We start from the raw sequence: 27,735 nt of genomic DNA, 5'->3' as shown, positions 1-27,735 counted from the left end.
AATGCTATGTACTACTTAAGCAATTTTGCATATTACCACAACTGAAAACATTAATATACGTTATTAATTGAAATATTACTTGAAATAAAAAGTTATTTCACGAAAGTATTTCACTATTTGAAATAAATTGTCTTATATTTTATCCAACAAAATAGTTTGAGGAAATGATTATCTATTATTTTATTTCAACATTATTTTATTAGAGCAAGTTATACGTATTGTATAATATACAGGGTGAATCACGAATCATGATCAGTAGAGATTACTCTGTTATAATATTAGCAGTCCGATCGAAAATGTTTTTATCAGGTATAGCATGGTATAAGAGAGCTTTCACGTGATTATAGCAAATTTTTCGTCAACTCTTTTTTTAAATGATTTTTCAAGGTCACCTTCAATTTTTTGCAAATACACCTACAATTTTTTACGCCTATTTGTTAGAAGATTTCAGGATGAATTCGAAAACGTATCGTAACATTAAAAAATTACAGAACAATTGTAAAATTGTATTTTTTATTTTTTTTTTTACAAATAATTTGCTATAATTACGTGAAAGTTCTTTTGAAACCATACAATATATGTGATAAAAACATTTTCGATCGGACAGCTAATACGTAACAGAGTAATCTGTACTGATCACGATTCATGATTCACCCTGTATACATATAATATATTCGCATATATGAAATGTGTCCAACCCTGGTGTCACACTTAGTCACACTGAGTTCTAGCTTGCACGTGTTCCGAGGACGAGTGCACGCGAAGTACCACCACACGACTTATCAATTTATTTGAAAGAGAGAGAACAATCTCTTGGTGGAGTGGTGCCATTTATTTACACCGCGGGTACGAACAGCTGCTATCGACGTTAACTCTGTCTTGTTTCCTTGCAAGTTGCCCACCCCTCCTCCATTGTCGGTTCTGTGAAAGGCGATCAGTAGATCGAAATCAAAAACTGGGGGGATGTTTCTTCGTCTCGATATTGGATCTTCGCTGTCGACAGAATTCGAGGGTGAAAATTAATTTAGACTTCTAGCATTATCTCGTCTGGCATTATTACATTCTGCGAGACGCGTTGGAAATTTAAACAGATCGACAGCATTCAAATATATAAATTAGTTAGTATAGACAGTATATAAATTAGTTTCAGAATAGTATAATAATATATGCAACCCCAAATGAAAAATGTATACAATAGAACGCAGACTGTTTATACTGAAAATACAAAAACAACTGCGATTATGGCAATAAAACTGGTAATAAACATTATTATTGATACGTATTGAAATAAAAAAATATTTATTCTCTTAAAAAGTCGCATCATGTTACATAGTTACAATCCTGCATTTTTTAAAAGATATAGTTTGCAAAATAAAAATTTATAGGTTTTACGGTTACAATTATTGAGACATACATTAATAATATCTTATATGTATATATGCAATGTAGTTCTTAAATAACATTCATTAAAATATAGTACAGATTCCATTTTCATAAACTTTATGTATAGAGTGCAGAGTTAATTCTTATGGTTTATTCATTCTTATATTTGTTTTGTGCACATTTTATATACAAACATTGTTAAACTAAGGAATTATATCTATGTATAATACCGTATATAATTAGTGTTAAATGATAATGTGGTGTTTATACTGTATTAAAATAATTTTTTGCTACGGTAATTTTTATTATACAAACTTCTTATTAAATCGAAGAATATCTAATCATTTTTAAATTATTTCTGGGAACGCTTTTGTAGTAGATACTTATTCATATGTATACGAATGACCATTTCATACAGTATGTATTATACCTACGAGAATTCATTTAGCAAACTTTAATACGTAACTCTGTATAGCAAGCAATATTTCTTTAACAAGTTCCCACGTCGATATCACAACGTCAATATAAATGAGACAAGATTTCCATCACAATAACATAACGAATGGTACGTTATTTGCATGTCTCATACAAGGCTATTAAACACCATTTTGACAGGTAAAGAAACTAAAGAAAGTCGCAATTCAATGAAAACTAACTAAAAATCGTGTATAGACTCCGTTACAAATCATGTTAAGAAAAAAATTGAAATGGTTGTGGTATGAATAAATGTAGTGACTCCCACTAATATTCGGACACTCTTAAAAACACGAGAACTTTTTTAATATTGTACCATATGATTTGAACTGTTTCGAGAAGTTAGAACAATTAGTTTAATACATATTGGGAAAAGAAATTTTTTCAAAAATTGCAGTTTGTCGAACTTGCAGAGAAAATACTAAAAGTTGTATTTTGAAATTTTTTATGTGAGCTTACATGGAATATTTTGAAAACACGTTTCGTAGATCTGTATCAATCAAACATATTCTGAAAATTTCATCAAAATAGGTTGACGTTGCAATCAGCTACAAACGTTTCATGATAGTAAAAATTGCAGTTTTTCACGATTTTCGGCCTTTTTAAATTTTCACATTGCATATAATTGACACAGATCTACAAAACGTATTTTTTAAATTTTCAATATAGGCCCACATAAAAAAGTTGTAAAATGCAACTTTTACTATTATCTACATAATTCCGATCAATAGCAATTTTTAGAAAATTTCTTTTCACAATATGCAGTGAACTAATTGCTCTAGCTTCTGAAAAAAGTTCAAATCGTATAGTCCAATATTAAAAAAGTTACCGTTTTTTTTTTTTTAAAGCGTCTGAATATTAATGGGAGTCACTGTAGTCTGGACTAGGCAGGTTACTAGCAGGAAAGGGAAAGAAAATTGAAAGACGCTAGAAATGTAGGAAACACAAAAGGAAATTGACAAAAGTGCACGGTGAAGAAGAGGGATTATTAAAGCCGACAAAAAAGAACGGTAAGAACACGTAACGGTTCAGAGAGATGATGAGGCAGGATGATAAACGGTGATGATCTCGATACTGAGACATAATGGGACCGACGGATGTATGCGTACCTGCGAATTGCGAGCACGGTGCAGACTCCAGTTCCTTGAATTCTGTTTTCTCTTTGCTGCAGCCTCCATCCGAGATATCCTCGAGGATCTTCACGTGTGACGTAGACAGAATAATAAAATTAGGATATTTTTATGTAGAATTTGAGAAATCGATATTGACGGAATGATGTGAGACGACTGGATTAACGTAACCTTTAATAATATAACAAGAAATTAACAGAAATCGAAACAATGCATATGCAGAGCCGCAGTCGACAACCGACAGACTTTTTCATAAATTTATTCAATAACATATTTCCCAGGTAAACTTACTTAACGAACAGATGACCGTGACAGCATATTTGACAAGTTTACCATTTCCCATTCTGGTTTGTTACTTTTTCCAATATTTAAACCTGAATAATTTTACTTTATATTATTATACTAAACAGCGGATTTTATGCATTTATGACAAAAATGAGTAGGTGTAATTCGAAACAGTGAAAAAATTAGAAGAATTTAAAAATACTGTTATGTTCTTTTCGATCTATTAAACATACTAAGAAAGAAAATAATTTTTATTTCACTCCAGTTGATTGCAAATCAAGTAGAAAATTTTTATTTTGCATAAAGATTTGCTGTATAATTATTACTGTAAGGTACACAGTGAGTATGACTATCTGAATTCTCTTAAACACATTGTCTGTATAAGTATACTGTACCTAAATGTACTAACACAAAATTCTAATTTACATTTCTTACTGAAAGTAGTAAGCTGCTGAGGGTCAGTTTGGACCCAGTATTCGTCTTGCATATCCATAAAGCTAATTGTTTGTCAAGGGTTGATTAATGAATAATATTAAATTACTACCTCTCTAAAAAAAAGGATATTCACGACATTTTGTATCGTGAAATGAATAATGGTAATGACTATACTACGTGTACTACGTACATAGGAGATGATCAATCTAACTCGTGTAGTACTTGAGATTTACAAGTCTCTATGACCACAGTGTGTGCATCATGCTACACCTGTTAACATGTTGGCTTATCGTCACTTGGATTCACTACATACTGCAGATGTAATTCTGTACTACATTAGCATTAACATGTGTTAAGTGTTGTTCCGTAATTAACTTCAAATTGTCGTGAATGAAGAATTGGTTTTAATAATACTTTGTAATAATTACTTCAAACTTGTGTTTCTTTAAATATTCCTTGTGAAAAATGATAAATGAATTAGACCGTACGATATAGCACGCTTTCTGCTAATAGTAGCTAATAATAGAATCAAATACCTACTTAAATAGGCCAAATTTCACTTTGTCGACAATTTTCCAAATAAAATGATCACTTGTGTGTCCTGGGCAACTACACGTAAATTATGCACTGTATATTACAGATGTGAAAGTAGAAAGTCATCACATCTTATATCATTCTACAAGCATTTTGAAGCACCAACTAGTAGTGTACCTATATGCACATGAAATATCCACTATGACAATTATTTTAACACTATTATTTGTTACAATTCGAAAACCAAAACTATATCAGAGCATAACCTAATGATAGACAAAAATAAAATATAATCAGTGTTGGGCAAATTTTATTTTAAATAATAAATAAACGTGTGATTTTATTTGCAAATAATAACTAAACTTTTTATTTAAATAAAATTAATTTAAGTAATTACAAAAGTGATCTATTTATTATTTCTTATTTGCATATGAAACATTATTTATTATTTAAATTGAGGTGGAAATCAAATAAATAGTTTTTGATCTTTCCTTATTTCCTGTATTGTGTTGTATAGCAATGCTATAGCAACCTTATCAAGTATACCGCCAGTGGTCGGGCCCGTCCGGAGGGCCCAGCTGCCTATAAAAAATACAAATTTAATTTATTATTTGTCAATAAAAATATTATTTTAAATAATTCATTACTTAGACTTGCTCAAATAATAAGTAATTATTTTTGCTTTTTATTTGGATATCCAAATAACAAGTAACTTATTATTTAAATTTTTATTTAAAAATTATGTTTTCTAACTCATTTAAATACTACTTATCAATCTGGCCTACTTTTACTCGAGTGATTATCGAACTTTTAGCACTCGTTGAATATTACTCCTTCAAGAAAATACAACAACTTTGGGACACCTTGTATAAGCGATGTGTCAAGACGTACGGGCCATATTAAAGTCGTTAGATTATACAATTCACTCGGTTTATATTTTTACAAATCGTCGCAACGATAACATTTAATGATCATAACTTTCCCCGAGACCGCGTTGTTAACCCGTTCTGTTCTGCACGGCCCCGATTATAATATCGGGTTAAGCACGATAAGAAAGCGACGCTGTTCTAAGGCCTTATCATACCGCGCACGTCTCCCGGCGCAATATTTTTCTGGCACTCCCTTCCGGATTCCCCATCGAATTAATCCTTCAGATCACGGGACACGATATACTTTTTGCAAATGAATTTCGCGGTGAATGAAAAACAGTCGATCTTCGGTGCCTGCCGCACCGCCAGTGTCAGAATGCAATTTCATTGCGGTGCCCGCGAGGGAATTGAAAATATAATGTGCATCAGATATCGTTGCTCGTGATCTTGTTACTGGGAAACCCCCATAAGGGATCACGACCGCAGGGATCATCGAGATTGATCTACAAATATTCGTCATGCCATCGGGCGAAATGTTAAAGGTTCTGATGGTTTACGAGATTATTTTATCGTTTGCGTCAAATTATTAAGTAACGAGGCCGTTGACCGATGTCCACGATAACTACATTATCCTTTATGCATTTTTACTAAATATTTTTTCATCGTTTGTTAATGATTGTCAACAGATTGTTAATGGAGAAGAAAAATTTTAAAAATATGTATGTATGGATGTGTTAATTAAAATTACCTCAGGAATCATCCGACTCGAATAAGGTGATTCTACACAAGACTTTTTGATATTTCCTCTAGCCATCTGCACATTCTAGAAAGATAACAATAATGCACAAAAAAAAACATCGCATCTAATAAACAAAGTCGTTAAGGGATGAAATCAATTTTTATTTATGCTTTTCCTGTTTCTCACAATCAATGAGGAACATTTTTATTTGGCATAAAGATCTATGCAGTCTATTAATAACGTGCGTATTTATTAAGACTCTGTTGAGAATCTTCGCCACGAGTCTGACACGATATTGTAGGGCGAGAGGGGTTAGTTTGCCTTCCAAGGTGGCTGTGTCTTCATCATATACGACTTTCCGTTGAATAACAAAGAAGAAGAGTAAAAGAGGACAAGATATACGATAGAGATCAAAATTCACTGTGAGCTTATGAGTCAACCGACCTGACAGCCTTCTAGACTTAAGCCGATCCCACGGGACGCTACTAGAAAAGGCTCCGCTTTGTTGAATCCACCCCCGACTCTAATTCGCATCGACGGCTGCACGTGCGTGAACTCCCCGAAGGAGAAAAACCACGTGCGCCAAATCGGTAGAGCCAATAGCTGGAATTGAAACGTGCGGAATTATCGGTCGTTTACACGATTGAAAAAGCGTTTACGAGCTTCGAATCAGTCACGACATCCCCGACGCTTGTTCGGGCTTTGAACAAACCACGAGCGATATGCTGAATTCCAATGATCTGTAAAATTCGCGGAGAATGCAATCGTGGGCTGCGACAAATGTAAACATAATTTACTACAGCCTACGTATTGGAAAATCCAAATTTCTCTTTATTAAGAATCGACTCATTATTATTAATATTATATGGAACACTTGCCTATATAACGCTAAAAAACATCCAAGGTCCTATATGTGTTATTTTGATTCACAGTACTTAACCACTAGACTGCGGATCTTTATGTAAAATAAAAACTTTCCATCTGAATCGCAAGAAACTGGTGCGAAAAATTTAATTTCTTCCTTTATACATATACTTAATAGATTAAAAATAATATAATGGTACCTCTAAATTCTTCTAATGTTTTTGCTGCATATAATTACACCTACTCGTTTTTATCTCATAAATTCATATAATCCGCATGTTTTGTCGCGGAACTGTCGGTTCGCGAATATTCGGATCACTGCCCGCCAAGCTAATCTTGGGCAGGTAATTCAATGATATGATGAGCATAAAAGACAACAATTATTTCGCATGAAAATGAATGACGTTAATGGAAGCGTTTCGTCCCGGACCTGCTAGTGGACTAGTCAGTAAGGCTGATCTAGCAGGTCCTGCCTTATACGCTTGGTAATTCGTGAAATTTACCTTATTTTGTCGTGGAAAGATTAGTGGTGATGGAAGTTTTGATTACGAATAAAAGAGTCGTTTTGTTAAATCGATCGTAACTGTTTTTTATGGGGGGAAACATTTGTTATTTGTTTTTGATTTGTGCCGAAACCTTCTTCATCGTGAAGAAGGTTTCTAATCAGTTTATGGCTGATTTTAATGATGTTTCATGAAAATGCAAGGCGATGTGTTGATTGGGCATTGCCGAATGTTTGCAAAATCCATTCAAACACACCCTTGATGACTCGTCATCCTCCACGGCCGACTTGAGCAGCCTTCAGGTGAAAGGAGAGAGTCAAAGAATGAAGTAATCGATATTACTCCAGTAAACGGTCTCTTGTGATCGAGACAAAACGCATCTAAATATCGTCCGAAAGAAATACGCGAATATTGTTCCTGCGCGACGGAACACCGCAGTCTATTAATCACTATTTTATTCCATATACTTACATTAGAAAATATGTCGAGAATATACCAATTTTTTTCCATTGGTACTTCGTTTCTGAAAAAGAGAATTTAAAAATTCAGCGAACACGCGTGCGATTGGTGCGTCTGATCATGACCTACCAGTTCCACTTCTTACAAACTTGAGGGATTTTCAAGTTGATTTTCCGAAAACTGAGCTTCAAATGAAAAACAATTACTCCGTATTTTCCACTTATTATTATTACAATTATTTTCTCGTGTGGAATCACCCCCTCCACGATCGCACACAATACTGGGACACCTATGGTTTCCATTACTGCTTATGTTACTCTCCACGTGGAATAAAATAGTTTACGAAACTTCTAAGTCGTTTTTCTGGAGAACGGTTCATTTGTGAACCGTTCCTTTTGTACCTCTTGACAAATACTATGTGTATATGATACGATAAAAAAAAGGCTGACTTTGAAATCCAGTGAAGATCATTTTTGTGAGAAATGTTTTTTAAAATCTCCACCGATGTAGAATACCATAGAGAAGTATGTAGAATGCGCCTCTACCCAGATATCACAAAGACGTCTGCAGTTGGACATTCAAATAAAGATGCCCCGAACGGTACGTCTTAAAGACGATCAGGAGACGTTCGTAGGACATAACACACGAAGTCTTAAAGATCCATAAATGTTAATAAAACTAAAAGAAGGGAAGAGTAAAAATAGATTTCGACAAAAACGAGTTTAAAGTTAATTTGAAGAACGTATGTGGAATTGACATAAAAAGTGTAATAAAAATAACAATTGGAATTGAAATCACAATAAAAATTGAAATTGATGCAAAAACACTAACTCGAACAAATAATACCAATGCTAATACTTACTGCTAGATTATGGCTGTATATAAAAACCACACTGTTTATGGTTTTAAAGAGGTCTTTTTAGGACGTAAGGCTTTCAGACCTAAAATAGACGTAAAATGGACGTCGTGTGCTATCTGGGTAATACCCAGGACCAAAAATTTCGTCCCACCCTGTACATGATACAGACACGAAAGATGCAATCTCGACGAAGTAGAATACAGGAAATAGACTCATACATTTCGGAACGGTCAGTGTTATTAGCATCAGCAGTGCGTTCAACTAGCACTAAAGACTAATTGCGATCTAATCTCCTGATAGAGATTCGAGCCATTGTTCTGGGACCCCCGAGGCAATCGTTCACCGGAGTTCACACCAATCGCGTAAAAGCTCAAAGACATCGGATAAGAAACGTCACTGTGGACAAGCATTCGAATGGATGTGAGAGAAGGTCTTTGTACTCGTTTGACGACCGGTCGATAATAAACTTTTTCCCTGAGAAAGGGTCGCTTAGTCATCTCGAAGGAGTCTCTAATCGGGCAACGCTAGCAGAAGGTGGCCGAACGAAAATTCTAAGGGCTCTTCTAATCCCCGTCTTAGACCCAGGGGGTCACCCGACTCCGTAATTCGACTCTTTAAGTAATCATTTTAAGCTCTTCTCCATGTTGGATTCTTCCGTCTCGTTCGTTTCAAAGGCCGCCTTTGACCGCGCGCTTCTACTTCTCTGGTAGATGAATTTCATTTTTCAGACGTTGCCGAGCAACTGATTAACCCCTCAGGGACGACAGTGGATTGTCAGTTCGCTTCTCTATGGTCGGCGTTATATGATGTTACAATAATTTCGCGATGATTTCAACTGTTTCATATATTGATCAAGTGGGCACCCTTTAAGGGGGCCGGCGCGGCCGTGCAAGAGTGTGTGGGCACACGCACACATCGCTAAATTCGCATATACGTATATGCAATTATAAGGTTTACGACTTTTCGTTTTCACGCTTCAGCGTTGCAAGGAGTAGTTCAGAATTGGTCAATTATGATTCCTAAAAGTCGTGGTACGGTGGGTACGGAGCCCAAAATGCATATTTTTACATTATAGAGGAATAATTTGTAATATTCGGCGGAGACGAACAACAATTCGGCCTGTCACAAACGACAATACAGCACCTCGAGGTTCCGAAATTTTGCACTAGTAGCATGACAATCTGGTTCCGAAAAGTTTGACGGTTAGACGTTACAAATGTTCCAATAAAATATGGCTGACAATGCAGGTCGTACGTTATACCGTTATACCGTTATTAGAGTAATTTATAATATTCGGCAGATATTGCCTGTCCAACACCACTGGTATTGGCCTGTCACGAGGCAACCGAAGTAAGCAAGACGTCAGAAGATAGCCGCTTCGCGTACCAGTGTTTTTGTTCAATAAATTTAGTATTTGCATGGACGATGGACACTGTATTATCGATGGACAATATAATATCGACCTGCATTATCAACCGTATTCTATTGGAACATTTGTAACGTCCAACCGTCAAACTTTTCGGAACCAGATTGTCATGCTACTAGTGCAAAATTTCGGAACCTCGAGGTGCTGTATTGTCGTTTGTGACAGGCCGAATTGTTGTTCGTCTCCGCCGAATATTACAAATTATTCTCTATAACGTAAAAATATGCATTTTGGGCTCCGTACCCACCGTACCACGACTTTTAGGAATCATAATTGACCAATTCTGAACTACTCCTTGCAACGCTGAAGCGTGAAAACGAAAAGTCGTAAACCTTATAATTGCATATACGTATATGCGAATTTAGCGATGTGTGCGTGTGCCCACACACTCTTGCACGGCCGCGCCGGCCCCCTTAAGAACTTATACAGTCAATTACAGTCATGTATTAACGGTATTAATATTAGGTGTATGTACAAATAAGTTCTCGGCCTGAGAATAAATTCGGCTGTACTAACAAGGGAAGGATAATTTTTTGTGAGACGATGGTATATGGATCCCTAATGATGACTGCAAAATATTAGGTGTAGTTACTCAATAGTTTTAAAACTCAGTGCTTTGATGATTTGCAGCTCAAGTTTTCGAAAGTTGAATTGTTAATATCTTTGAAAGTATTGAGTAACTACACCTAATATTTTGCATACATAATTAGGGATCCATATACCATCATCTTACAAAACATTATCAAAATTGAAGTCGGACACTTGAGGTCCTTCCCTTGTAAGTTTTCGAACCAAAACATTTTTCTCCGGTTGGGGGATTTTATAATACCAAACTAGTAGAGTAAATTACCCGACTAATAGTTAAACATAACCTCAAAATATCATTGTAACCACAATAAACAAAATGAGTTGCCAAAAGACGCATATTAGGCATTGCATGCTTTTCGCATATCAACTGAAAAAAAAAACAGTTCCGAGGCTAAGGAGATGATATCTGAAGCATTGGTGTAGCATTGCTGTATCTATCAGCACCATGAAGAAGTGGTTCCGAAGATTCCGGAGTGGAAATTTCGACCTCGAAGATGACGAGAGAGCAGGAGCGCCGATGAAATTTCCTGATGAAGATTTGGAGCAATTACTCGAAGAAAATCCTTGCCACTCGCAAGCAGAGCTTGTTACTGGGCTAGGCGTAACGCAACAAAACGCTTCCGTTCGACTGAAAAAGCTAGGAAAAATGCAAAAGCAGGGTCGCCGGGTTCGACACGTGCTATACGGAAAGCAACGAATTGAGACCACACGTTTTGCACACCCGGCGTATTCACCAGAACTGCCTCCTTCAGATCATCACTTGTTCTGATCGCTACAACATCATTTGGTGGATACACACTTCCAAACAGTTGAAGAAGTCGAAAAATGCCTCGCAGACTTCTTCGAGTCAAAACTGCCATCTTTTTTTCACCAGGATTCGTCGTTTGCCCGAGAAGTGGAAGGAGGATGTAGAAGCAAATGGAGACTACTTTCCCGATTAAAACATACTTGTATTTTAAATAAGAAAATATTGAATTTGACGAAAAAAGACCGAGTATTTATTTGCCCACCAATACATGACTGTATTAGTTCGGTATACCGATTAATATTGTTTTAGATCTGGTTGGGCTGGCGCACTTGGTGCGCACCAGTCTCTTTCATCTTGTCTCATCAGCAAACCTCAACTTGCACACAATGAATGCCTTGGTGAGCGCCGTCCCATTAAAATCGACCATTGTCAAGGGTTTCAATTGTATTCTCCAACGTGATACTGTACCGATGTAAACGTACCCTAAGACACTTGCTTCGTTGACATTTATTGCGGAACGGTGAAAAGTAGCTTTTCCACTACCATGACTTTCCGACTGCTTGTTCCACATCGCACTATTCAATTGTCTTATCTCGGCTCTTCATTGCTTGCGTTCGTGTTTAGCAAATATTTCTACCATTTTATGCATCCTTTGTCTTAGGGTTTATTTCCTGACCAGCCTCATAAGCGTTACTTCATTCTTAATTATTTCCTGGCTGGGAAATTATGTGTTCATTGCGAGTGCACATTTACTGAAAAAGTTGGATATTCATTAGTGCAAATAGAGTTTCCCTTTAAATTTAATTTAATTGAAGAATTTAATTGCTGTAATCTTCAGATTGGTAGATTACAAGGTTCTCGGGTATCAGATTGCAAGCATATGCATATTCATATTTTTAACTCAAATTAAATTAAATTAGTTGTTCAATAATTTTGTATTAACTTTTATTTAAACTTATTGAGTTGAATGAAACCTCTCTAAAAATCTGTGAAAATATTATTTGTTTTTATCAATTGCACTACACTTCTTTTTATACATAGTATTTATATTTCTGATTCCGAAAGCTTGATGCTTTGGCGTCTATCTTTCAATGAAGTTCTTGCATTTGAAAATTAAAAAATTTAATATCTTTAACATCTTTCACACTAGACGCTTGACGTGCTCGCTGTACTAGATGAATCTATTTAATGGAATTGCATGTAACTCGACAAATTAAAAGGGGATCCCCGGATGGGAAAATTTTAACCCAGCCCTTTCACTTAACAACTCCGCCAGTAGAGTTAGTACTCATAAACTATAAAATGTAATATTGAGAATACCCTTTTACATCATGTAAAAAAAAATATTGTATATCTTTATCTTTCTTCTGTGCACTTGGGTTTCATTTATTTCTAATGTTGTAATAAATCTCTTACGAGATTTCTTCAATAGAAACAAGAATGAAATCATTTTTTCAAAATATTGTATAGCTCTTTTTTATGTTCTGTGTACCTTGGTTTTAATTATTCCTAATATCGTAATAAATGAAGAAGGGAGTTTTATGGATCCATACATTATTTATAAATGTATGAAAAATTGTATTTAATATCTACTGCCTTAATCATGTCTCGCTGAATATTGACTTTTCATTGTTACTGCATCACAAGTTACGCATAAGCCAGGTTCTCACGAACCTTTTTTCCCTTGTAGTCTTATACAATTTAGTTTTTCCGTTCCCGTTAGACGCGTACCATTATCTCACGGCTATATTAGATCATACTACGTACATCAATGGATAATTAACTATATTCTTAACATAGCGGAGATTGCTCACATCGGTTTTTACATTGCGCTGAATTTGTAATAAATTTCGTTTGCATATTCTTTTTATTATCCGTACGTTAACCCGAGTAGGCAGATTTCTATGTATATCTGAACTAAACATTTTTTTAATTATATAATGCACAACAGACGATAGATTAATATTACTAACATTGCTGAAGACAGTTGACAAGAAAATTTTAATATAAACAATAATCTAGTATCACTAATTCAAATTTGTCAATACAAGTAATAACTTAAATTGTATTTGTATATAACAATTTACTTTATTATTATAAGTAATTTATTTAGACTTTCTCAACTTTTTGCTTTTTATTTGAATATCCAAATAACAAATAACTTATCATTTCAATTTTTATTTAACACTAAACCTACCACTGCCGGTCAAATGACCGGTTTTATATTCACCGCCTTACAATTATTGAAATTACGATGTTGCTTATATGGAAATTGATTTGATAAATTTCTTTATCCAAGCACATATTGTAATTGAAGTTGCACGAAATCTAAATAAATAGAGTCTTGTCATTTTTGTAAGCTAAAACATTTTCATTTCTTTTAGTACTCGGTAGGTTTAGTGTTAAATATTGCCCAACACTGGTTACGAACTCTCTGTCCCACAAAGAATGTTATTTCATGTAAAACCCATACGAAGACGTTACCTCTGTATAATTGTCTGCTAATTTGGCCCAGTGGCGTGGACACTTAAGAAAAGCATCGAACGAGGCGGAATAGTCAGCGTTTCTGTACTGAGCGCTACGCTTAATCGCCTTGGCCTGTCAATCGTGCGTTCGCACGCACCGACACACGCGCAATGCGCTTGTCGATGCGAGCACGGCCCGTGTACACAAAGATCGTTCGATGCAATGCCCTTATGAGTCCGTGCACCGTTAAAGACGCACTAATGCAACCGCTGCTCGTTGCTCCCTTGTGCACCGATGCACGCTCGCTCGCGTACCGTACCAGCAGCGAAACAAAAGGGAGGGAGGGAGAAGGAGATTCTGGCGCGCGATGCAGTATGGTGTAGCAGTGCATTCGCACAAAATGCAAGTACGAGTTTACGGTGGTGCGAGAACACCGTCGGACGCGTAATCGTGATCGACGACCGAGACTACGACGGTTACGAACTTCGACACTGTCGCTGTGCTACGACGACGCTGTTCCAAAACAAAAGGTGTATACTGTATACGTTACTCTCGAGCGTTTATCGCGACGTGATTAATCGACTGAGCCGATAAACGATGGATTATTCAGTCATTGCGCTTCTTGTGCACCCGGTGGACCCTTCAATCAAACTACCAGCACCGTGAGACGTATTCGAAAAAAATGATAGGGTAAGAATCTTTGCTCAATAGTCTTTGTAAATAATAGTCTTTTTCATTCTACAGAGTGTACCAACTAAAGTGGTACATGTTGTTTTCTCAAAATCTAACGAAGATATCGACTACATTTGTTTTTCATTGAATGGTTAAGGGGGGATTTTAGTATATGTATTAATTTTTTGTGGTAATAACAAACATTTTTTTAAATCGGAAGTAGTATCGATGTTTTGATATATTGTAATACCTCTTATTAAACTGAGTAGCATCTACGTGGACCATTTCTTTTTATCGTGCACAGTTACAGAGTTGTAGCGACCAATCGAAATTGATTCTGCGAATGTTTGTACAAGATTTACGAACTGCTTAGAAATCCAAGGATTTTGAACATTTAATAAAATAGATCAGATCAAATTTTTTGCTGTAATTCTGTAACTGTCCACAATGAGAAGAAATGGTCCAAGCAAATACTATTCAGTTTAATGAGAGCACAATATCGCAAAATCAGTACTACTTTCCATTTCAAAAAGTGTTCGGGCCGCAAAAGTTAACCCAAAAAATGGAATACATACTAAAACATTAGCCAATCTTAACCATTAATGTAAAAAATTTTGAGAAAACATAATCCATTAACCAACACATTTACAAAACACATTTTTTAAATTTTCCTCACATGTCCGAATAAAAGATTTGTGAAAAACAACTTTTACTATATTTTTTGTAATTCAGACAACGCATTCAGACAACTTGCCAAACATATTAAGGAAGAAAATAAATTTCTATTTCACTCCAGCTTGTTGCAAATCAGGTAGAAAATTTGTATTTTGCATAAACATCATCTGTATACTAATAATTCACAGATTAGATTAACAATCTGGTCAAATCGAGCGTCTATTACAATAGTGAGTTTATTGTAAATTATTTGTTACTAAGTTGCGTAGATTGAAAATGATGTTATACGGTGCAGTTCACAACTTCATGTGCGTTCATTGCCATAATTACGCAACAGGTCTTGCCTAACATGTTAGAGAGTTTTGTTCGCACCGCGATTTCTTTCAGACCGTTTGCACGATAAATTACTCGATTGAATAATAAAAATTACAACTCGTTTGGGCAATGATGCAGTTGCAGAATCCATGCTTTCGATTTCTCTGAAGGTATTATGGTCCTTGTGATTGGCTTATACCTAGAATATTTATTTTTGCCGTGTAAGATAGTGTAGCGAAAAATGGGCGCGTTAAATATGCATGAAGTCCTCCGGGTGGTTACGCTTACGGTTATCGTTCTCTTTGATAATAAGCTAGTATTGGCGAATGAGTAATGTGTGACTCCTTACGTTTCGTTGATAACCATAGTCGCCAGATTAAGACTTGTGTCCCCACTCTCCCTTCCTTTTTCCCATATACTTAATAATTATAAATTATAAAGCTACTTAAAATTTTTTATTGATAATAAATAATTAAGAAACGTACAAACAACATTAAAAGAGGTGATGAGTTTCAGAAAACGTGTTTGCTATATGTATTATTATTACAAAATGGATCATTCCACGCCGTTGTATAAATTTGACTGCATGTGTTTTTTGGGAATATCTGTAATTAAGCTTTGCAAGTCCTGTCTCTATAACACGAGGGTGCAAAAAATGTTCTCAATTTGCTACGCCTGTGAGCGTTGAGACTGTGAGAAGATGACAGATGTTAGGGGAATAGTAGAGCAAGTATGTAATTTAATGAAGTGGCGTGCTCAAGTAGTCAGAATAGCTCCGCTTGAAACTAGTTTTTGTGAATCTACATTCACAGCAGCACATTGACACAGGGAAACATTCCTAGTTGACACATTCATTGAAAATTTGGACCGTGAAAATATTGCCAGTTAATCGACTGACACAATAGTCTTTGTTAAAATGCAAAGTTACTTGCAAATGTTAATAATGTCACTAATATTGTTCAGTAATAGGAATCAAAATAAACTAATTAAATAATTTCTTTACTAATGGCGTAACTAATTTATTTAGGGGAAATTAAAAATATTTAAATTTCTAGAAAATGCAATATCGATATACATTAACTATGTGAAATATTCCTTTTCATCGATGAAAATTTGAGTAGGACATTGGATGTGAGCATTCAACTTACAATTAGAAGAATGTTATTAAAAAATTGTGAACATTCTAATCAAATTCCTGTATTTAAACTCTTAATTGCATAAAACCAAATAAAATCTATATGAAATGATTCAGTTGGCAATTGAATGGAAATGTTTGTTTATTTAGTTTAAACATTTTTCGGTTGGCTAAAATAGATCAATAAAAAGCACATTGGGCCACATGTAATTATAATGGCAAATTTCTTACGTTAGTTGACCGTACATTTTAAATCTCCCGGAATTTATAAACTCTGTGAAAATATTCGTATGTCTCTGAAAACAATGTTCGTTACAAAACATTCGCATTTTTACATGGTCGTTAAAGGTCACTTGCCTGCTAGCCAATTAATACTTTCGCGAAACGCTCCTTGTACCGCATATTTCGAAGATAATTGAACTAACGATTTGCTCGTCGAAATGTATTTACCAATGTTCATCCATCTAACAGTTCCGTTATCGAATAGTTCGCAAATCGTATTCATAGTTGGCCTAGTTGTTGTGCGCACCGTTTAATCACAACTCTACGAACCAAGTCGCCCGAGATTGAGAAACACTATACAGGAATCTATGAATGCAAACTTCACAGCAGTCAATTTCCCATTTTATAGCGAATGTACTCTACAACCATGTACAAATTATTAAATAAACAACGCAGTAACATAATATTCAACGAAAACATGTACACTGGAGGTCAAGATGATAAGGCACTTCAAGGTTTTTAGCAATGGACATTTATTTGTACATATGTATACACGTAGAAAGTGAATTATATAACAAAATAAGGTACTAACTTTTATATAACATATTGGGTTGGCAAATATCATAAGTTCGTTCGGTTTTTGTGATTTATTCCACTCTAAAAAACCGAACGAACTTATTTGCCAACCCAATACTAAAAATTAAGTAACTCGTTCAAACCATTTATTATTTTTACAAAAATTGACTTTTAGTGTGGGCAAAAGGATCAGGCGCTCTGAATATAAAGTAAGAAAAGTATTAGAATTCAACAAAATTATACAATTTTTGGCAGTTTTAGTAATGCGTGGACTGCCCTTTACGTTGTACCACTTCAATCATTATTCTCGGTTATTGATTTGTTAATATCATATTGATGTATGCTTTCCCAAGCTTCTAAAATTGCTGATTTAAATTCGGATACTGTACTATACTGCTTTCCACCTTCGTATAATATTCTTGACAGTCTTCCCCAAACGTTCTCGATAATGTTTAGGTCAGGAGACTTTGCAGACCAATTCAAAACCTTTATAATGTCCGCTTTAAACTAATTTTTTACTATGCGAGCAGTATGCACAGCTGCATTATCTTGCTGAAATATATATATTTTCTGCCAGCAATTCTGCGAGCACATGTTCCAATTTGCTCTTTAATTAAATTCAAGTAGCCAGCACTATTCATACGGCCTTGAATAAACTTTATTTTCATTCTTCCTCCATAGCCGATTCCTCCCCATATCATTACTATACCGCCATCAAATTGTCGACGACACAAAACCCTTTGTTCCTTTCTTAAATCATGGAAATAGTACTTGTATCCATCTGGACCATCCAAATGTAGTTTCTTTTCATCCGTGAATACAATTCGTTTCCACTAAGATTTCACGACATATACAGGGTGTCCCAGCTAACTTGACCACCTTGAATATCTTTGTTGTTACCACAAAGTGTTGTTACACTTACACTTTGTTGTTATTTAAATTGAAATATCTCGTGAACTACTAACTTTTCGACATACATAGGTTAGTACTTTTTTATAACGAATGTCCAGTTGCATCGATTGATGTATTAAAAAATACCTCATTCCATTTAAAAACATGAAGGTGACCTTCATATCTCTAAAAAAAATTACATAAAAACAAAAATTTTCTTGTTATCGTATAAGCCCCATTTTGCCATTCAACTTTGTCCTTCAGACATTTGTCGTATCTTTAAAAACAACAAAGATATTCAAGGTGGTCAAGTTAGCTGGGACACCCTGTATATGAAATTTTTTTGTGTGTACAATGATGCCTTATCATTTTGTCCACCAGTGTGATTGATTTCGCATTTCTGAGTTCAAGGTCATAGTATACTAGGCCGTTGAACTTACAATGAAAGTTTTTGATCGGGGGCCGTGAAGTTTGACATGCCTGATCTAACGTTAACTTCAAGTGCACAATATGTACTGAGTTTAGGATAAACAAAACACCCTATAGAATACGCCCGCAGAATAAACAGCTGCCGTTTTAGAAAGACTGTAGAAAAAGAATAGCACGAAGAGCCGCAGGTGATTCCGTGCCCCGCTGCATTCTGGTCTCTGTTTAAGAATTCGAGGCACACGAATGTCGCTAATATCTCGTAAGATCGATCGACGATGCGCCGACTTACGATGAATCATTCTCCTGACTGGCAAGCCCTAATGCCTAGTCACGTTTTAACTCCTCCGCCTCGTCCCTTCGACCTTTATTCTTTGTCAGCGGTGCCCCGCAGAAACCGACGGATAAAAAAGAAATCGAATTTATTACGACACCTCGTGACTCGAACAACTTCAATAGGGTGCAATGATTCCCGATTGATCTTCCAATATATCATCACGGTGCACATAGTAGAGTTCGACGTCCTAGCCTGAAATGAATGGACATTTCGCCTAATCCAGTGGTCGGCAAACTGCGGCTCTTCCACAAATGACGTGGTTAAAATAAATTCATTTTATTTTCATTGAACCCCCTTTGCACTCGTTTGTCGAATGTGACTCGACATCAGCGAGAAAAAATATAAATAAAACGGGTTTTTAAAGTTCTTCCTTTACTTATATAATTGTCTTATTTTTTAGTTAAAAACAAGTTCCACGAATATAAATTACAACAAATTTTGAGAGCTATATTTAATATAATTAGTAGACTACGGATTTTACGTATTTTCGACAAAAAACGGTACGTACAATTTAAAACAGTGGACATATTAAAAAGATTGAAGGCCACCAGTGTATTAGTTTCAATTAATTAATAATTAAGAAGAAAACAATTTATATTTGGCTCCTGTGTCTTGCAATCAAGGCAGATATTTTTTATTGTGCTTTGATCCGCAGTCTAATAATGAGTAAACAAAATTGTTTAGAACAAGTAGCAGTCAAGGAACTGTTCTTTAAAGTACATTTCAAATAAAACACTTAATATAGTAGAGTTGTTGGCAACAAAACTGAAAAATAATTCGGAGACAAACAGTGAATAGTATTTTAGTACAATTTTCAATCTCAGTCAGTGTATTATATCTAAATTCAAATAAAGAGCAATTTCTACTTGCAATAATTTATTCACCACTACCTTTAATTTTCAGAAAACCACAAAGAAATTCTTCCAATTTAAATTTTGAAAGAGATCGTACAGTTTTAGGGATTTTAAATACCTGGACGACTAAACATTTGAACAATCCACTAATCACGAATACGGTGGCCCGCTAAGTATTATTTTCCAATTAGGGCGAGTTTAAAATTCCTGACATTAACACGTGATTGTGTGTTAAATTCCGTTCTGTTTTGTCAAAAAAAAAAAAAAAGGGTATCGTACCTGTTCACGTCGAATCCATCGGTATCGAGAATCTTGCTTTCATCGAACCTTTCCCGTTTCGCTGAATCAACGTGTACGAATTCCGCTCGCAACACGCCGGAAGAATGCAATTCGCCAGCGGACCGGCATACCGGCACGCGTGGTATCCGATTATGAATGCGAGTACGCGTGGTTGCACCGTTACGATGTCTACGGGCGATCGATAAAGGGTTAAACTAATAAAGCCGCCCCTTCACGCCCGCTCGGAACGTCGTAAGATTTCTTTGCTATTAGGCCCGGCCGTTTATCTTGTATCTGGCCGATATGTGTCACGTCCGCGGACAATTGAGCCGGTGGACTGACCGGCTGAATTGCTCTTCGTCATTACGGCGAATCACTGTCAGCACCGGTGTCAATGAAGAACGATCGCGGTCGTTGGGATTACAGCCTCTAGCGTAGATCGAACGTGTGACCCGCGCGGCCGAATTAATAAAAAAGACGGGCGGATTGATTTACGACACCGGACATTCGAACAGGTCGCCTCTCAGGGAAATATTCAAGGTGGTCAAAGTAACCTTTTAAAGGGTGCGAGATTCGCCTTCTCATTTCTCGATAATGGAAACACGGGGTTTTTCAGAAGTAAAAAACGCTAACAAATATGATATAATTCTGATGATATTTACTTGTGTAATGGACGATGAATGTTTCGAACGCAAGGAGGGAAGTTCTTTGAACTGTGCCGGCGCGCTGCGACTCTCTGCGTCACTTTCTTTCCCATACGCTGTCCTTCTTAGCGTCGAAAACTTTCGTCGTTCGTTACACAAGTAAATATCACTGGAATTATATCATATTTGCTACCATTTTGCATTAAAAAAATGCCACAAATATGTTGGTGAAAGTTCCAAAAAATAATAATGATCGAGAAATGAAAAGGCGAATCCCGCACCCTTTTAATCCTGGAAAATGGTGTCTACCCCTTATGGCTAGACAGTGGATCTTCATGCAAAATAAAAATTTTCTACGTGAATTGCGACAAACTGCAGTGACGTAGAAATTTATTTTTGTTCCCAATATGTTTAACAGGTTGAAAATAGTATAACAGTATTTTTTAATTCTTCTAATGTTTTCGCTGTTTTAAATTTCACCTATCCATTTTTGCCATAGATGCATAAAATCCGTGGTCTACTTATGGCATTTCTTTGGGTTACCGAGTTATGACAATTTGAAGTGCATATTGGATAAGGGTGATCCGTCTCCATTATACCATAGAGTGACGAATATGATCTATTAATATGACGTGAATGCGCTACAACCTTGTCCCACGATAATGCAAATTACTCAGTAGAAACAATGTCTGCGATTACAGTACTGACGGATTGAGCAACGCGGAGCGGTAGATTAATCTCCTTGCGTGGTGAATGCACGCTATCACGTACACGGAACGCACACAGTCTGTCGTTTATTTCGTCTACAAACAACGTATAGGTACTATACTTGCCAGACGCAACCCGCCGGGTTTAAGCCTGCACAGTATTCCGACTGTGCATGCTTAATGAGCCAACCTATCATCGTTTTATTGAGTCGCGGCCAATGACAGCGTAAATCTAATAGAAGAGGACTGGAAATGTTTACGAGCGCTTGCCGTCGATCGCTTAACTAGATCTTGCTCTAATGATCGTTCCACAAACTTCAAAGCAAATCTCTCTCGTGACAAACAATGATAAGGTTCATTATGCAGAACGCATACTCGTAAAAAACATGAGAAAAATAGTATTTCAGAAAAAAGACGGAATTTTTATGTTACAGTTGATAACTTTAACATATGTTCGTGTATTGGATCAAAAATCGACGAATTGTGCTATAAATAGAATACTGGTATATGCTCTTTCATTGGATTATTTATTTCTATTGGTATATCTATCTTTTCTATTTCCATTGGTATATTTATTAATAGACTGCGGATTTTATGCATTTATAATAAAAATCGGTACGCACAATTTAAAGCAGGGAATATATTAAAAAGATTTTAGGACATGAGTGTACTATGTAGTTTGAAAAAAAATTTTATTCAGCTTCTGTGTCTTGCAATAATCGCTGATATTTTCTATTTTGCATAAAGATCCGCAATCTATTTATTAAACTCGATGGGCAATCTTCTGTAATACTCATTTAGCGATGACACACTGAAATATAAATTCTTTGATTCCAGGTTTGAAACACGGAAACGGTGGCATCGGAAGTGCGAGTAGTTCCAGAAGCACAAGCCCGAGCCAACAGCCACCGCAAGGTGGTCTGTCCTTTATTCCTCAACCCAGAAGTCAGAATCCAACAAACAGACAAACAGCAACCACTACCCCTAGGTAAACCATTTTCCTTTGAAACACAATATTAATCTAGCACGTTTAGCTCCGTGGTGAAGTTCATTCGGTATAGCGTATACCAGGCTCCTTGCACTACATTCGTATTACCTTACTGTAATATGAGATATTGCGTGTAGTCTGCTTAGTCATAATAGCACAACATTAATTAGTTTAATGTTCGAACGCATTCATCAATAAGAAATTTCATTTCTTTATTTTTTCAATTAACCCTTTGCACTCGGGGCTATTTCAACTGGAAAATTAAACGTTTCTACTGATCTAGAATATTTCCATACCCTATGATTTTCGAAATTTTATGGATTATGGTATAATACCTCGTACAACACCTAAATGTTTAGTAATTGATTAAATACCAACTTATACAAGCTATTACCTACTACTGTTATATTGTATAATTTAATACATTATATTATATTACATACTATTACCTATAACAAGCCGTAATAAACAGTAGTATAGAAATAAATTAGTCTCACTCTAAAGCTTGAAGCTTCTGTTTTCGGAAAATTAAACATTTCAACTGATCTAGAATATTTCCATTCCCTATGATTTCCGAAATTTTATGGATATGAAATTGGTATAATACCTCGTACAATTCCTAAATGTTCAGTAATCTATTAGACACTGATATACTTAATAATCTAAACAATATTTTGAGTAATGGTAGAGCAATTTTTAGTGGCGCCTCTCAGAGTCACCATTCGAGTGCTAAGGGTTAAAAATCAATAAAACTTCACAAATATTTACGCGGACAAATTTTTCTTTGCATTTTGCTTGAAAAATACAAGGTTAATATTAAAATAGTACACAAAGGGAGAAGTTTAAAAAATTTTTAATTATCTTCATACACCCCCCCAAAACTATGTAACTTTTGTCTAAAAAATGTTTCAATATCATTCATAACTTCAGAGATATTCGAATGATTTGCTTCAAATAGGACACCCTGTATACATATTCTACTTATGTTAGTACAGTTGAACATCGATTGTTGCACCTCGTTTATTGCGCGGGATCGTCGTTCGTTGCATAGTAGCTACCCCCACCACGAGTTCCAGAACCTATAACAACTGGTGGGGGTTGTGGTGGCTACATAATATCCCGAGGAACTTTGGTTGTTTCTCGTGTTGCGCACAGAGTTGGGCAAAAATTTTATTTACATCAAAATTTTTGCCCAATTCTGGTTACATAACCCCGAGTTTTGCGCGCATTATTGGCCCCGTTTCGTGCGCGCGCCGATCGAGGTTCTACTGTACATAAAATACAAATAAGTGTAATAATAAATATAGTAATCGATGTGTTCCGAACATTTCAGTCCCCGATCATCAACGGTAGGGAAATCGAGCGGCACGAGGTCCACGCAGCCGTCTCCGTACGCCACCACAGGAGGCTCGACTCAGCAAAACAAGAACTCTGTTCTGGATAAGTTCAAGCTCTTCAATAACAAAGACAAGAACCAAGACCGCGGCAAAGCTTCGTCTGGGGTATCGAAGCGCACCTCGAGCTCGTCGGGCTTCTCGTCCGCGAGATCGGAGCACTCTGACAGTTCGACGTCGTTGTGCGATCAGAGTAAAGTCCAAGTGGAATCGCCGAAGAGCCGGGCTTTGAAGTCGAAATTGCAGTCGACCAAAGCGGCGAAACAGGCAAGCCCGAAGACTGTGAGGAAAGAGCAGAGCAAAATAGCGCGGACGAAAGGCGGGCCGGATAAGTTGGTCTGCTACAACCAGCCGCTGGAAGATGTTAAGCCAACCAGCAAAATCGGCGGCGTGGGTACGAAGCTGGCTGCGGACAAAAAGTCCTCGAACCTGCAAGACTTGTTGAAGCAACCGACCAACCAGTTGCACAAGCCGAACCAGTCGGTGCTGGCGTCTTCCAAGCAGATCAGCTCCCAGGACGCAAAGAACATCGGCAATCTGAAGAACGAGTCGATGCAACAGTCTAGGCCGAAGATGGAGCTGCCAGGGAAAATACCTGACATGAAGATCCACTTGCAAAACGTGAAGGTTCCCCCGAATGGATTGAACAAAGAGCTTCTGGCGCAGAAGGGGTTGATGAACACGAACGGCATGATTAGGCACGCTGATCACGAGGACATCGCTCACGACATGGGCCCTGGAATGGATCACACTTTGTCGATGAATCAGGCTAACTTAGCCGAAGAGAAGTCGTCTATGGACAAACTGAAAACCATCGTTGACAACACGCAAACGAATAAACAATCTGGAGTACTGGAGACTGTCGGTACACCAACCAAGCAGCATCCTTCGAACATATCTTCGAAGACTAAGGTTACAAATGATATGCAAGAAATGGAGAGTATACACGATAAGAGGACAGTACCAGCCACCCCTCGCAATAGTCCAGAAGCGACGCCGGATGGCAAAATAACTAGCATACAGGAAGGCTCGACGACGCCGGGTAATATTGGGAGTAACGTGTCGTCACAAAATCAAATTTCCAACGGATTGACGTTTGGACCGAGTAAGCAGCATTCAGGAGCCAACGTTCCGCTGCAAAGCACTACTTTGAACACTTCCGGAATCAGTCCAGGCTCCAGCATTCCAAAGCCCACGGCCTTGGTGAAAGGCACCTCGAAACCACCAAAGGAAAACAACATGCCAGGCGTACCGACGCCCACCAAATTGAAGGCAGACGTTTTGCATCGCAAGCTGGATCCGAGCACGGTTGCAATGGTGTCACCGATGCCAAGTATTTCGGATCTGATGTCCGAGAGCTCGCATAGCAATTCAAATAGCACCGGCCAGAGTAATTCCAGCGACAGCAGCGTTATTTATAGGCCGAGCAGTGAAAGTGGAAGTGAGATCAAAACGATACCCAATAGAAAGATTGACACGACCTTCGAACAAATGGAGAAGGTTAGTACCTTCGTCAGTATTGTCATGATGCGCGACCTTTCCTCGGAGAGCATGCCGGTTAATTACAGCATCGCACGAGTCGTCAACACATTGAAGAATATTTATCTAAACATTTTACACCGTCGATTTGCAATTACTTAAATGACTTGAAACCGTTGAAGAAAAACCTAGTTTATATGGCTAGTTATTAGACTGCAATATAATAGCGCTTAATCAGGGATTATTCTCTAATGTTCATTCAAAAACAATATGTCTACTCTTCCCTCTGTATATTGTTCGAAAAAGTTTGTGACATTTTGTTTTGCAAATTCATCTTATGAGTAGCTTGCAATTATTTCATTTGTTGCATATAATTTAGGAAAAACAAAGTCTCGAAACTGAAAATTGAGATACATATTTACATTCGCAACCATTGTAAAATGTGAAGAACTGTTTACGTTATCAATAATATGGGGCATTTGTATTTATGTTACTCAAGTTACACTATTTATGATATTCAAGAATGTCAGAATAGCATGAATATTAGTAAAATTCATTAGTAGTGTCTACATTAATGTTTCATAGCGAATTTTGTAGTTTCGAAAATATTTAAGAACAAATAACAGGTGCGAATAAACATGGTAGAATCGTAATAAATTATTTAAAAAGCGTCGAATTCTAAGTTAGATTGCAACATATACAATAATAGCAAAGTACAAAATCTATTGTTATGACAACAGGAATAGCTTAATACTTGCTGTAATATATTATGATACAATATTGGGTTGAAACGAACGTTCGTAGTGTCTTTAAATTGGAAATCAAAAATAAAATTAAGATATTTATTGATAGGTTTACTCCATAACATGATAGGTTACCTGAAAAATGGCAGAAAGTAATAGAACAGAATGGAGAATTATTGAATAAATCTATGAATAAATATTTTAGCTGTATCTTCGAATTTTAATTTACAAACACTACGAACTTTTGTTCCAACTCAATGTTAAAAGTTACTTGTTTGCAATTTTATATTGTAAGAAAAAGAAAGAAAGCGCTATTATTTGCGACGAGTTACTAGCTGAAAAACAGACTTGTGCGAATATAATTGGCATAAATTTAACATATACATATTGTAAATATCTGAGGATCTTCCCTCAATGCAGTGGAGAAAGACGCCAGATGTCACATGTTAAAATTAATGTCGAACTATGTTAAATTGATGAAAATGCATGTATTAAATGTTTTATAAATTTAATGAGAACCCTTAGGCGTCTTTTTCCAAGTTACCTTAACGCATATACGACCTGGTGAAACTAAAATTAATCGCTTCACCGCCAATCGCCATCGACCAAATGATTAATATCAGTCATACTAGTCTTGCGGTAAATAAATGACTGTAGTTTCTTCAACCCCTTAGGGTCGATGTCTGTGTACTGTCTCTGACGAATATTTCAAAATTAATTACAAGGGATTAGACTATAGAATTTGAATATAACTATAAGCATATAAACAAATCTAAATCATGTAGCATTGTGCAACATAGATGGTACAGTCAGAAACCGACAACCTATCGTCGTTCCTAAAGGATTCAATCGAAATGTGTTAATAGTCTTGAAATATGTTAGCATGATTGTGAAAAACTTTTCTCTACACACGTTACCACCGGTCAGTTTTGGTTTTTAAGATATCTGTTAAAAAGCTGTTAGGACCACAACATCGAACTTCGTGATTTTAAATGAATTTTGGTTAGGTAGAATCCTGCATCACATGTTCAGCCAATATACAGAGTCTGTGGTATTTTCCAGGTCTTGTCTGAAAGTTCTTCTTGCGCTGGAGGTTCGATGGCGGACGACGAAGCCGAAATGACTGTGAAGCCTATGCAACCTCTGCTGCGCGGCTACACACCCGGTGCTAGGGCTCTTCAGACTCTGCCAAGCAGAACAACCGCGAGACAGTATACAATTCTTCATTCTTCCTCTCATCATCATGTCGGTCACGATTACGCGGACATCGACGTCGCCTCTGGTTATCTCAGCGACGGGGAGGTTCTTCGTGGCGGTATGAGCGTCGGCAGCAGAACTCTGTCTGACTTATGCGACGGCTATATGTCCGAGGGCGGTGCTTCCTTGTACGCGCGGAGAATCAATCCATCTTACGGTCACGATCACGAAAGGTAAGTTCGAAGACATATTCATTTTTCGGGGCTGGAAAAGTTACTCGGCGAGTTTTCTTATCCTCTAGAAGAGCACGAGAACTTTGGTCCACGGTAAATGACGGACCAAAACTAACGCACGGTGGAACTCCATTTACAGTGTGTCCAAAAAGTATTTTCAAGTATTTGAGAAATTGTCAATACTTGAACATTGATCAGTTCTAAAC

General features: G+C 36.6%; 1 protein-coding gene across 11 annotated transcripts in view; it reads left to right on the top strand.

Moving 5' to 3' along the window:
• The window catches only part of Sick (sickie), a 375,431-nt gene that overhangs the window by 215,991 nt on the left and 131,705 nt on the right, over nt 1-27,735 (top strand). For all 11 annotated transcript variants that reach the window (XM_076447138.1, XM_076447119.1, XM_076447108.1 and 8 more), the window contains 3 exons: nt 22,333-22,483; nt 23,817-25,377; nt 27,162-27,529. In XM_076447138.1, coding sequence (XP_076303253.1) covers nt 22,333-22,483; nt 23,817-25,377; nt 27,162-27,529 — 2,080 coding nt within the window. The remainder of the gene's footprint in view (nt 1-22,332; nt 22,484-23,816; nt 25,378-27,161; nt 27,530-27,735) is intronic.

Source organism: Lasioglossum baleicum, chromosome 1, assembly GCF_051020765.1.
Source record: "Lasioglossum baleicum chromosome 1, iyLasBale1, whole genome shotgun sequence".
Taxonomy (NCBI): domain Eukaryota; kingdom Metazoa; phylum Arthropoda; class Insecta; order Hymenoptera; family Halictidae; genus Lasioglossum; species Lasioglossum baleicum.
Note: the sequence above shows the minus strand (reverse complement) of the source record. Positions and strands in the feature narration are given on the sequence as shown.